General features: G+C 44.8%; 1 protein-coding gene across 1 annotated transcript in view; it reads left to right on the top strand.

Moving 5' to 3' along the window:
* Positions 1–13189: 13189 nt before the first annotated feature.
* The window catches only part of mtss1lb (MTSS I-BAR domain containing 2b), a gene marked incomplete at both ends in the record, with an annotated part of 60995 nt that continues 59859 nt past the window's right edge, over positions 13190–14325 (top strand). The window contains one exon of the mRNA XM_079216648.1: positions 13190–13258. Within this exon, the coding sequence (XP_079072774.1) occupies positions 13190–13258 (69 nt within the window). The remainder of the gene's footprint in view (positions 13259–14325) is intronic.

Below are 14325 nucleotides of genomic sequence, written 5' to 3'. Positions count from 1 at the left end.
AATGTGTCTGAGACAAAGACGAGATTTCGGTGGAGTTAGTTCTTTTTGCTGCCTTGTGAAATGTGATGTAAAAACGCACCAGTTACTGCTCCAGTTGCTAGATTCTGCACCGACGCCAATGTTGACGATCAGAAAGGGTCTGGGATCTTTATTTGGCCTATTTATAAAGTGAGCTACTGAGTGTGTGTGTTATATAGAGCGCAGCCCTGATGCCCTGCTCTCACTGTTTCTTTATAAAAACACAACGTCATATTCACATGCACAAATATATGCCGGTTACTTTCTCTTGCCCTAACTAGCATTAAAGCGTCTCCCAGTAGTAAAGGCCCTACCAGTGAGCCAGCATGCACGACACCAGGGCCCTGAAAGTGGTCAATCAAATGCATTGCTGTCGTTATTAATTATGCTATTATTTACGCCTGTGCCTTTGTGGGATGACAAAATGTCTGCAATAAAACATTTATAAATGTCGAATTAGTACGGGATGTATCAACCCCACGTTGTCAATACTGACTGATACCTATGCGCCACACTTTCGTCTAACTCCAATGTAGACCCACCAGCATCATTGTTAGACGCTCAGAGCGACGGCACGGTATTAAGACGTATAGTGACGTTAGTCAGTCCCGTGCACTACATTCGTTTCTTCAACCTATACTAAGCGCTTTGGTTGTCTCAATGAGACAAGTGTCCTGACATCAGGACAGCAGAAAGTCTCTACATCTAAAAACACGTTTTCTGACTATACCTTGAATAAAGAAGTAGGACTTTAGTAGCACTTAAATGGCACTTACTTATAGCACTTTATAGTTTGGCTTTCTTGAAGAAATTGTACTTGATTCTTGTTGTTCTGAGTTTGTACTCATGGATGAATGCACTTATTGTAAGTCGCTTTAGATAAAAGCGTCTGCTAAATGAAATGTAATGAAGCGGACCGGCCCTCGCTGACACATCCAAACCTGACACTAGAGGGGAACCAAAAGATTAGGGCCACTGGCCAAGCGTCAGTACGGATTGGGAGTGAGAACATGTTGGATATGGAGAAAAGTCCAAAAAGTCTTCATCCCACCGGTAGCTACGTAGCTCCAAGTCTTCTTTCTAGCCTCTGGGACCACGAGCGAGGAAAGTGTACATTTTAAGCATGGATGCTGTTCAGAACCCAAGCTGCAGGGTGGAATACTATTGAGCTAAATGTGTGCACATTCTTTATTTTTTCCATGTATATGTGTGTCTATTTTATTGTTGTGCTAGGCAGGTCTTTCCAATATACTCCATGGGATATTGTCAAAGCAAATGGGTCAATACAGAAGAAGTCCAGGGAGGGCCGAATGCTCTGTGTGCGTATGGATGTGTGTGTGTGTGATCAACATAAAAAGACCGGGCGGTGTGTGTGCGTATGTGTGTGTGCATTGCACATATTGGGTGGGGGTTTTAAGAGGGGCAGGTTGCATGACAAATCTCACCCTAATCAGCTCCCCTGGGATAGTGCATGTGTGTCTGTATGCATAACAGCATGTGTACGTAGACGTACAATATTCAGAATGTATGAATATTGTGCATGCATGTGCTACCATGGTTCTGCGTATTCGTGTGTGTGTGTGTGTGTGTGTGTGTGTCCGTGTCCCTTTGTTGGTGTTTAAGTGTCTTATGAATATAAGGGCCCTGTGCTGTATCAAAGACGCAGTGCAACATAGCTCTTAAATAATTTAATAGAAATGAAGGTGAAAAATTTATGAGAGCAGATCCTCCCTCCTGTCCTGATGTAAATCCCCCCCATCAGCATCGTCATCTGATTAAAATTCAAGCATCTTTTTCTTGCACGTGTCCCCGTGTATTCGGCTGACAGTCGGATGAACGGGTGAAGACTACTTCAGAGATCAGAGGTCTCCGCTGACACATTCTGCCGCTGTGTTCCTGATTTCAGTCACAGCATTTACATCGCAAATCAACATGTTCAGCCCTCGGAGGATGTTTTCGTCTCCGCGAGCCGACCTCTGAGGTTTTCTACGTTATTAGTCAGACAAGAAGCGCTTTCCATCAAGATACGGCATCCCCAGAAGCCGACTGATGGCAGTGTAATTACCAAAACAAATTAGCAGGGAATGTTATTTGTTGAAGATAGGATTGAAATGAATGATAATCTTAATTGTTGTTCTTACATATTTTTTTAGGAATGATCGCGGCTATTTGCGACCCCACAACCTTTCCTGGATAAAGCAGGAAGAGAAGATGGATGGATGTGTATCTATGCTTCACAAGACGCATGCTATTCTGCTTATATTTCTCTAAGTGTAAAATGGCTTATGTTAGTTTGAATTGTTTTCTGAAAATATAATTTCTCTGCATTTCATTTTACATTTTTTTGTTGCGTGACCAGAAAAGAAGAGAGTATACTTAAAGGACATGCGTCTAAACACTAGGAAATACAGCAGCAGCTTCTTTAAAGCAACCTTAGTAAAAGGTTATGTGTCAGTTGGACCAGAAACAATATAGGATCAAAAATAATCTCAAATCATGACCAAAAAGGACAAGAACATGGAGCACCATTATTAGTCTTATCGCAAGTATTCAACTTGAGATCTTTGTTGCATGTCGCCCCCCGATGCCTCTCCATGTTAACTCAATAAATAAATTCATGAAGGATAATTGATAACTGTTGCAACATGCTAATACTAAATACAACGCAGGTCACTATTCGTATTGCGTGTTAGAAAATATGCGTTCGTAGAATATGTGCAAAGCTTGAGGTAATGAGTGTGAGACCATGTGGACAGGAAGTAATGAAACCAAAACACAGAGCGTCTCACGGGACCTTTAGAAAGCAGCCCAGATGGGCGTCCCGATGAGTCACTTACAAAGATTTATTCACATTAAATAAATTCCGAACGGCGAGGACCTTTAAGTACAGCTCAGGATGTTTGGGGAAAAAGTGCGTCATGTCAGCACCGATGACCTGTTTTTTTGTTTTCACCAATGCTTCACAGGAAGCTTGGTTTGTGTGGCTTTCAGAACGGAGAGCGAGGAGCTTCGTTTGTCTGATGAGGATCGGTTCATTAGGTGCTTGTACTGATCAATAGTGCCCTGAATAACTAAGGTCGAGGTAGTCCGCCATCTTTGTTCTGCCCTCGTATTCTGCTTTTTTGCAACCAAGCCTGCATGCAGCGGAAGGAAATCTGTCTCAAGAGGCACAATGAAGTGCATTTACAGTGTACTGTATTTTCTTTTAAAGGACGGGTCAGAAGTTTAAGGAGGACCACATGTAGCTTTTTGTCCTTGTCCATGAACTGACCTGGAAGCAGGTCCAGGGTTCATTTCCTGGTTGGTGAATTCATAAAAAGCCCCGTTGCTGTGTCTACGGTGTACAGAGCCAAAATGTAAGTCGCTTTGGATAAAAGCGTCAGCTAAATGTAACTTAACGGTAAAAGTCAGTGAATTTAAAATCTGCAAGATGGCCAACAAACATCTATCTTTCAGTCAGGAGGCCGCTGTTCGTTCACCCCGTGGAGGAAAAAGTCAACGTCGTTTTATTTTTCTTGTAATTTCCTTCGTTGTTTAAACCCAAGCGTCGATCTTTTCCTAAACCCACTAAATAGTTGTGTTGCATGAACCAAACTACGTTGTTTCCTGTGAAGACAGGAGTTTATTTTGGAAAAAACTGTAACAAGTCTAAGCCATTCTTCACATTTCAGCAGTTCACTTCATCAGGCTCAGCCAGCAGGTTGAGGCTGCATCACATAAATATGCACTATGTTGTCACAATTAGTCTTGTTCATCATTGTCCTCACTTCCTGTCTCTTTTCTGGTTTCCATTTTACGATATTTCAGTAATCTTCAGTAGTTCAGTAGTCTATGCAGTGAGATCTTTTCCCAAATGTGCAAAGTTATATACATACCAATATACATATACTGTGTTATCATATATCACGTTAGATTCTTAATCCACTTCTCAAACTCCTCGTGCTCACAGAAGGTGTGAGCACCGTGCTCACTCAACGTGTTCACTGGTGCGCTCTGGTGGATATTTTGTGTGCAATGTGAGCAGATGTCTGACGTGGATCCCATTAAAAAAAAATGTGCCCGGTGTAGTGAATTCTGTGGAGCACCTTATACTGTACTGTGTGAGTTGACTGGCATTTGTAGTTGTGGAGTAGATGCAGTGGTGGGCCGTCAGGGCCTGCTAAGCCTTCTCTGCTGGCCTAAACAGATTCACAAAGTTATATCTATTTTATAATTTAATTGTTTTTCACAAATACACTACATTTATTATAATTATTTTTCCCGATTAGCTTATTTTCTCATTAACCAGCTGCGCACCGAACAGCATCCCGTGTATTTATGTATACGATATCAGACAGCAGGCCTAGGTAGAAAATGCACGGCCCGCCACTGAGTAGATGTTGTTACACATTTGGTTCCAGAAGTCAGCATCAGGAGCGATGGACGAGTCTAATTCTCATTTTACTGATGGTGTTATGTCAGACTGTTTTTAAAAGGAAGGGCATGTTAATTCATTCTGAGATTAATTCCCACAGAAGGGTTGGTGATGACTTTGTGCAATCATATATTTCCAGGAAGGACACCCACTCTACTCTTTTTTTCATGAGACGTCTCTTTTAGAAGAGATGTATTGAAGCGCCATCTGGTGATGGGTTTATGTCGAGTAGTTTTGTTCCATGTGAATGTTTCGGGAGCACGGTCGCTAATAAAGAAAGATGGATCTCGGAGTCTGAAATATTATAAATAATTGAATTGCTGGTGAGGAGGAAGTCAGAGCATGAGAAGAACGAGTATTCTCTTGGGTTCGGGTGCTGCGGTCGACAACTATCGGCAAAACCAAAATCACTCATGCCCTATTGTTTCTGTGGATTGCCAAGTACACTTATTGTACGCTTATTGTTTGACATATCAGTTCTGTCTGCTGATGGGGACGACAGCGGTGTTAAAGTCGCCTCCTGTCATGACTGGGCAGTTGGAAATGTTTGAGAAAGGATGAAGAAAAATGATGCATGTCATCAGCGTTGTGACTGGACTGATTGATATGTTTCTCACGATGAAACGGCATTTAGGATTGGTGATGGCGGAGTTATGGGCAAAAACATATAAACATACACAGATACATACCCCTCTTTGTTTTGTGTGGCAGTGAACCGAGAAAGAGTGAGTGCATTGTGGTGACATCACTTTGTTGTAGTCGGATTCCGAGAGGTGTGTTTCATGTATTGAGTGAGTTAGTGTGTGTATGTGTGTGTGTGTGTGAGTGTGTGTGTGTGTGTGTGTGTGTGTGTGTGTGTGTGAGTGTGTGTAGGTGTGTGTGTGTGTATGTGTGTGTGTGTGTGTGTGTGTGTGTGTGTGTGTGTGTGTGTGAGTGAGTGAGTGAGTGTGTGTGTGAGTGAGTGTGTGTGTGTATGTGTGTGTGTGTGAGTGAGTGAGTGAGTGAGTGCGTGTGTGTGAGTGAATGAGAGAGTGAGAGAGTGAGTGAGTGAGTGAGTGAGTGAGTGAGTGAGTGAGTGTGTGTGTATGTGTGTGTGTGTGTGTGTGTGTGTGTGTGTGTGTGTGTGTGTGTGTGTGTGTGTGTGTGTGTGTGTGTGTGTGTGTGTGCGGCACAGTAGGACCTGCAGACACTGAATCAGGGAAAAACAAACACGTCTAGAAACAAGAACGTGTGTGCGGTGCAGATCGGGGCACAGTACAGTGAGACATGGGTGCAATAATATAATGATGTATTATATATTATGGCATATATCATATATATGATATAACAATAGTAGTAATATTTTAATTAGAAATATATCAAACGCTCTCTCTGTTACAGTGTGACACATGATCCTCTTCAGATGTCTGCATGCGTCTGTGCAGGCGTGTTGCACATCATCTGTCTGTATGCCAACGTGTGTGTGTGTGCGTGTGTGTGTGTAGGTGTATGTGTGTGTTCTTCTGACACACTGCTCCCTTTGTGTGTGTTTCCGCAAAGCATATTGTAAGCACGTCTGTTTCTATGTGCATTCACGTGCACACATCTGCGTGTTGTGACGTGTGTGTGTGTGTGTGTGTGTGTGTGTGTGTTTAGTCTGTGAGATGCGTCAGTAACTGGGGCAGAACTGATTGTTGCTGATGGCTGTAGGCAAGCGCAGACCTACATTCTGCTCTGCCATGCAGAGGAGGAGGAAGAGGAGGAGAAGAAGAAGGAGGAGTAGGAAGAGGAGGAAGAGGAAGGATGCAGTAGGGGAATAAAAATTGGGGTCTCTCCTGTACTCCCTCCTTTATCTTCAATGGCGACCTCCCCCACTTCTTTTCTTAAGCTCTCCAATCCTTGTTTCCTCCCTCCTCGACCCTCTGCATGTCCCCTCCCTGCGTCTGGTCCTGACACTTGACAGACGCAGAGACTTACTCAGCACTCAGAGAGGAAGGGATGCTGGAAGCGAGGGAGAGAAAGCGCGTGACCGAAGGAGGGAGAGAGAAAGTGACAGACAGGCTCAAATGAATGACACCGGTTAATATTACCCCAATCTCTGTACACTTTCTGTTTTCCATTGAAAAAAACAGGTCTGTGAGGAAAGACGTGGCGCATTGCTCCAACTGCAGACTCATTAAACACAGCTCGTTTGAGTACTATACCTTGAATACTGAATCATTTTGTCAGCAGCAGATCTGGTGAAATGTACACATTTTTGTATTCCAGTATTTATTTATAATTTTTTTTCCCCTTGAGACTGAGATATTTTATTCCAGACAGTGGCAAAAGGGCTCTGGTAGAATCTAGACCTCCATTTTGGGGAATGGAACTGTAATGCTTTATTTGCTGATACAGTATTTTTTTAGGAATGTCCTGGTAAAAATTACGTAATTTACTTACTATAGAGGGAATAGTTATTTTACTTTTGTTTGTTGTTGAGCATCTCTAACCTACTGACTAAACAATGGTGCCTGAAAACGATCAGATATTATTTTTGTAACAGTTATTTGGAAACACGGGTCTGTAACGAGAAGGTCAGACCTGCTACACTCCAGTCCACCGCCTCGACCTCCACGTCCCGACTCCGCCGCCTCGCTCCATGAAAAGGGCACGTCGCCTTCTGCGTTGGCACTGAATGACAGGCCGGGTGTAAACCACGAGCGCTCGCTCTGGTCCATAGAATCACGAGCGTCATCACGAGTTGAATCAACAAGACGTTTGACGCTGCACTGCGTTCATCACCACGTCTCATTATTCGCTTCATCAATTTATTCTGTAGTTTTTGCTTTGTCCAACCAAAAATATTAGATTAAAGGTGCTTTTGACTGATCTTGTGCGCCTTCATCTATCACGTACAATCTGCTTCCTGTAATTATATGTCGCTGACAAATGCTGCAGCAGCAAGTGTTGCTGCTGGTTTTAGTTCCTCTTCTGACCAAACCAAACATAAAGTCCTTGTTGTCTCTCGTTCACAGATCTTCCAGCTGAAGATCAAATCTGCAGCTCGCCCAAAGACGCCGACACAAGTTCACATGTATCCACGCGCCATTGTGTCGGGAACTGCTCACATCTGCTTTCGGGACGGGCGACATCAGTTGCTCAAGTTCCTCTCAAAAGAAAACGCAGAGCCAGCAGATTCTACGGTCAGCTGACATCTGACCCCTGACCCCGCCCAGGGACAGGGACAGAGCGCAGCGCAGTGCAGAGCTTCAAGCTGCTTTCACTCCGAAATACACTGAGGAACGACATGAATTCTCAAAGGATACGGACCGACGCTAAATGAAAACTGCATCTATGACTTTTCTAATGTTTTAATGGTTTGTTTATGACAGAAATATTAGAAAATCATTTAAAAAAAAGCCCAAATATTCTATTTTGGAGAAACATTTCCATCTATGATATACAGTGTGATGACTGAGAGGACTATGATGCATTCAGGTTGTGGAAAGTTGTTTATTAAATGTTATTTTGTATGAAGGGTTTGTTTTGTACATGGAGAACAAAACGCGGTTGAAAGAGACAAAGATCCCTCTGAGCGACAGCTGAATGAGAATAGAATAAATCCCAAGTGATTGGTTGAGGAAAGTTGACCATCAAAATGTGCAGATCTCAATAGGAACAGCTTCCTGGTTCAGCGTGGAGTGCCACAATAATGTATATAAAAGGCTGGAATATTCACAGGTGTTTCGCTTTGGCAAAGCCATTCTTAAAACGTCCCACTGGGAGTAGAAGGTTAGTCTAGGGTTAGATTATATTGGAATATCAGATGAACATACTAAGGAGTGTCACGTTGACTGAACGTAAGTCTCGATAATTTATGTGACTCTTTTATTCGACTTCCATCTCCTGAAACAGAAACCTGTTCATCACCGGTTGCTTGTGAGAGGAAGACTTCTGTTCTCTTCAGCCTTGCTGCCCATAACTGACAGTCTGCAACCCTTTCAGAGTTCACTACTCACTGAGTCTTAGACTTGGTGACTTGGTGTTATTAAAGCTACTGAATGCAAGCTCTCACTGGAATTCCATGTGTCCTGTTCGCTAGCTAACGCTAACAGGGGTCTTATCACTGCGTGTTGTGCAGTTAAACAGTTCTGGAAATACTTAGTTGAGTGCCACATGCAAATCTAATAATCTTTCTATTCAATTGGTTTCCACCTAAACAATGTTTGTTTTTTTAAACCCCCAGTATGCAACAGTCAAATAAAGACCCAGACGCAGCAAAGCGACATCAAAGAACTAGCAGCGATGAAGGACGCGTCACTCCCCCACCTGGCCAAAAGGCTGCTCTTGAACACGCCGCCAAGACTCCGACCGACATCCGACTAGCATGCTCATTCTTTGCCTTCATGAGACGGAATAACTCTCCATACCAGCAGGCGGTGGGAGTCCATATTCATCTGGACTGAAGTCGTTTGCTTGCTTTTCTCACTTTTCTTCTGTTGCACTGATTCACTAGAGCTAAACAGCTAATCGGAGGGATTCTCTCACCGACAGGCTCCGCTGCCAATGCAACATGCTGAATTGGCCAAAAAAGCCACCAACAACGGACAGTTGAGACCAGAGATGCTCGTCACTGGCCGACATGGTGGGTTAGGGCCTTTAAAGTAAGTTTCCAGGGCAAGGTGTGATTATCCTGTCCTGAAGAAATGAATGTACAGATACATAAATGTGTCTATTATGCAAGAATAAACTGGGCACAAATATTTGAACACAAAATCAAATCCTGAATGTCTGGACCGCCACGACAGTGACAATGAAAAGATGGACAATTGGTGGGCTGCTTTTTCTTAGAAATGGTATGTGTTTAGGTCCAATACCAAGAGGATGTAGGTACTGAGTCAGGACTTACTGTGAGACCGTCTGGCCCCTCCGGTAGCTGTGTGTGAGGCATCTTTAAATAGAAAACAGGTCCACAGTCAGGAATGCAGTAAAACCTTGTCAAATTGATTTAACCTGGCTGGAATCTGTCACTTCAACATACACAGCTGTTAATACACTCGCACTGTTTTCACGACTCTTTGAAGTCTGTTTACCTTCTGCACAGATTGGACCATTTTCAGAAAGAAAGAAAAAAAGGCCTCGTGGGAGATAATGAGGAAGGGGGATTTTGTTGCGCTCGCAAACACGTGCTCTTCAGTTTCCTGCCAAGTCCAAAGGAACGGGTCGATTTGCCGGGTGTTACGGTGACCAGAGAGTGTGTGTGTGTGTGTGTGTAAATCAACTGTGCCCAGGACACACCCAAACACACAGGAAGGGTTAGGGCTAAGACGAGAAAAACACCGGCTATGTGATATCTATGACCTCCTTCCTTCTGTCAAGGTCGCCACAGAGGACCAATGTAGCCACATGGATGCTCACAAACTGTGCACATATGGTGTTCATACACACACACACACACACACACACACACACACACACACACACTGTAGATGCTCACCTCGGCATGTGTCTGTTGTCACCTGCTCTGTCACAAAGAAACCTATATGGCAATACATGTCTAAATGTCTTCCCATTCACGTTAAGCGGAGTTTGTGACTTCTGGCCTCGACACAAAAACTTTTCGAAAAAAATTACTATATTATATTATAATAATATCACACTCTGAAATCACCATGAAGTTATCATGTTGCCTGCCCTATCACTGCCTGAAACCGAGACAAGAAAAAAAAAAGGATCCCACCTACCACTCCCCTTTGCTGTCTGATTTCCCAGCACCACTCCCTGACATGCTCCATCTGCAGTCACAGGAATATCCAGGGCTCTGTGACGTTTGAACCATCATTCTGGTCGCTTACGGTATCCTGTTACTTGAATGCCCTGCAGTGTAAGTACAGTGCATGTTGTACAGTGCATGTTGCCGATACACAACCGCGTGGTTCCTATTCCTCACTCTCTTAGTTTTATCCAAACCAAATGAACAATGTTGTTCTGTTCAGGAGGAAGGAAGGACACTGAAACAGAGCCGCAACCGCCTCGCAAAATATGTTTGTAGTGTGCAGAATCACATATACATTTCTACACCACAGGCACGGTGTTATGATAATAATAGGAGTTATTCGGAAACTTACGACCACAGTCATGCAGCGGCGGGCCGTCAGGGCCTTCTAAGCCTTCTCTGCTGGCCTAAACAGAATCTGCTATTATAGTTATTTTATAATTATATTTTTTTAATTAAAAAAATCAAATAATTATAATTAAAAGTTATAGCTATTTTAGAATGTAATTGTTTTTCACAAATACACTACATGTATTATAATTATTTAACCCTATCAGCTTATTTTCTCATTGCACAGCTCCTGTCTTCCTCTGTTCCTCAGCTTCCAGCCTGCAGCACAGCAGCTGGTTAAGAACAGCTCTTGTCCAATCAGATTTCACCTCTGTATCTCTACGGGAGAAAAGCCGGTTAAACTACAAGCGAACGGCCTGCTAGCGTTATAGACGTGTGTTTTGCCACAGGCCCCAGCGTGACCATTAACATGCGCTGTGATTGGTCAGTGGTGCAGCGGCTTTGTTGGATGCAATCCGCCTTAAAACCACAAAAGAAGAAGAAGACAGCCGGAGAAATGGACTTCCTTTTGCACAGAGGGTTACGGGCATGTGCTGAGTGAACCGCATGAGACACGCAGCAGGACGCTTGAAGCGGGGATACAGCACATTTAGAGGAGAGCGGGGCTGATCGAGACTATGACTCAGATGGCACTGAATCCGCAGGTAGAAAATCCACGGCCCGCCACTGCAGTCATGTAAATACATATTCTCAAGTTCATCCACAAAACTGTTGAAGGTGCAGTGTGTAAGATCTGGCCAGAATTTAAGTTTAAAACATTCAAAATGAACTGACATTACCAACAGATTGTGAAGAGGCTACAGGGTTGACGTCAAGTCAAAGATGTGTTGGGTTGCAGAGATACTGTATCTACTGAGATGAGATTCAGTAGCTCGTCCTGTCTTGTAGTACCGCTTGTAACCTGGAGAGGCGACAGTGAGCCCCCAGCTCTGGGCTCTGATCCCGGGGAACTGTTTTTTACACTGGCTTAGAAGCGGCAGCGGAGAAGATGAGATGAAGGTCACGTTTCTGCCACTTTGGCTTTAATTCAGGAAACAAACATATGGAAGCTTACAGGTTCGTGGCATAGTAAACACAACAAAAGTCTAACATAAACTAGAGGCTGAAGATAGATGATAGCCGTGTTATTTTGACTGGCTCTCTGAGTTCCAGGTGGCTGGCCGTTACACACAGCACCTTTGTTGCACCAAATCAGTAAAAACAAATGAAACACTCTGATTTCTTCAACCTTTGCTATCCGTCTTGGCATTCACGACACGCACATCTTTTCAAAGAGGCTGCCTACAGTATTGCCCGTTTAAAAGTCCAGTCACTTTTGTTGAAGAAACATCTTGTGCGTTTGAATTCACTCTGGGGAACTTCCCCGTTCTGCAGCTTCTCCAAAACACAGCACCCTGTTTGCACTGGGTGAACAGACGAACACTGAGGTCACGTGCAGGCAAAGTTAGGACTCATCAGGGCAACACAACAGAAGCACTGACTCTACTAGCTTCACACAGAACGAGGAGTTTTAAACCAACACCAGGAACGCTACTCTCCTCCGTTTGCTGTTCTGCATCCCAACAGGCGGATGAATCTTACGGAACTATGTTTTTCCAAATCAAGAAGCCGGATAGATGTGCCCCATTGAAAACATTAATACCTCCTTGTTTTTAAAGAATGCCCATATAACAGTACCTCAAATAACAGCCCTTATAGGTCACTGAAAGGTTATGAGGGTGATACATTTTGAAAAAGAAAACAAAGTGATTCATCGGGACATTCCACACATGCACGCGCTCTTCTGGTGGCTACATTTATTGGACATTTACCCTCTGCAGATTTTTTTGTATGGTGGTCTGCGGGAGTGTGTGTATGTGCGTGCTTCTGGACATGTGACAGGTCCGTCCAGAGTTGTCCAGCCTCCTTTTTTTTTCCTTCTTTTTTTTGGACTCCTTTGCAGTCGCACGGGTCGTATTACTGGCTGCTCTGCCCGCGCCGCTGAGCCCACCACCTCTGCGCCAATCACAGCCTGCCTTGAACCAGCGCGCACAGACACACACGGCGATCCATCGCTCCGGTTCTCCGCTGCTGCCTTCACACATGCGTCCCCCGCCGACACCGCGTAGCGCTGGCTGCGCAAAGATGAGCGGACGTCCCGGTGCCATCTGAACTCCCGCTATACGTCTGACTGACCCGGAACCGGGGAGAGAGAGAGAGAGAGAGAAAGAGAGAGAGAGGGAGAGAGAGAGAGAGACATACAGAGAAAGATAAAGAGAGAGAGATACACACACACACACACACTCAGAGAGAGAGAGAGAGAGCGAGAGAGAGAGAGAGAGAGAGAGAGAGAGAGAGAGAGAGAGAGACCATCTTCTCTCACAACCCATCTTCCGTTTCGTTTTGGACGAGACCGCAGCGCAAGTCGTTTCTTTCGGCATCTTTTCTCTTTTTTTCACCCTTCTCCTCCACCACCTCCTCCTCCTTCTCCTCCCGTTCTTACTGCATCCCTCCTCCGTTATTGTCGGTCTCCCGGTTTGAAAGGAGAAAGCGGAGAACCCGGTCGTGATTTTTGTGGACATACATTTTGGCATTTATCTTTATTTTTATTTATTTTTCCTGCTGAGTGTTGGTAGCGCGCAGCTGGTGCGCGCTTCGGCAAATTCCGGTGAATGGTGGATTTGGCAAACATGGAGACCGTGGAGAAGGAATGCGGGGCCCTCGGGGGTCTATTCCAGGCGATCGTCAACGACATGAAGGTAAATAAAAGCTTGTGTTTTTTCTTCTTCTTTTCTCCATCGTTTCACTGGATCCGTGAACGTGGCTAAACGCACGCGCCTCCTCCCTGAGCATAAGCATATGCAGCCTAATCAGAATGGAGCCGGGTGACTCGGTTTGAAAATGTCTGGACACGCTCCTCTCCTTTTTGCAGCAATAGCCTGATGCGGATTGTGATTGCATTGGGTTGGACCGCTAGCATGGAGCGGTGACAGTCGTGCAGCGGTTGTTGGTGTCAATCCCCCCCGCCCCCCACACCCAGAATATTGGCTGCGCATGTAAAGGCAAATGCATCCGTTATCGGAGACACTTGACGCTTACCCCCCCAACCCCCTCCTGCAAGAAAGAAAGAACAAAAATCGGGACCACAAAACAGACCATAAAGGTTTCTCAATGCGTCCTGATCCGCACGTCACCGGGCCTCTTTGAATGGCCCGTTAACGGCAAGAGAGCGCGAACCAACCGGGACCTCCGGGCCACTCCATGGCTTTATGGAGCAAACCGCTAATGGACGCACGCGTCGGTTAGGACGCATTCCGCTACATAGGCATGTCGACCTGGCCGGGTACTGCTTCATCATCATCATCATCATCATCATCATCATCATCATCATCACCATCATCATCACCATCACCATTATTACAATCATCGTCGCCTTGTTGTGTTTTTTTTGTGTTACCTGTATGAGACTCAGACACACAGACACGATGACCGTCGCATGTTTTCTTTCTTATGCTGTGCGTCTCCATGAGAGTGCAGCGTCATTGATTTTCTGTCAGGCCGATCCGGCACGCGAACATGAAGGCGTGAGAAGCCTCGCAGCCGGCAGACACCCAGTCTGTCTGTCTGTCTGTCTGTCTGTCTGTCAGTCTGCGGCTTGACGACTCCGGCATGGTCCCTGACAGCGGCTGGTGCCACGGCATAAGTGGTTCAGTACCCACCCAGCAGATGCTTTGGATGAAAGCGTCCCTCTAAATGGTTCAAGGCAGAGTCTCTGTCAATGTGTCTGCCTGTCAGACGCCCATGCAGCTCTGTCTGTCTGTCTGTT

The sequence above is a fragment of the Taurulus bubalis genome, assembly GCF_910589615.1.
Source record: "Taurulus bubalis genome assembly, chromosome: 4".
NCBI classification, from domain to species: Eukaryota; Metazoa; Chordata; class Actinopteri; order Perciformes; family Cottidae; genus Taurulus; species Taurulus bubalis.
Note: the sequence above shows the minus strand (reverse complement) of the source record. Positions and strands in the feature narration are given on the sequence as shown.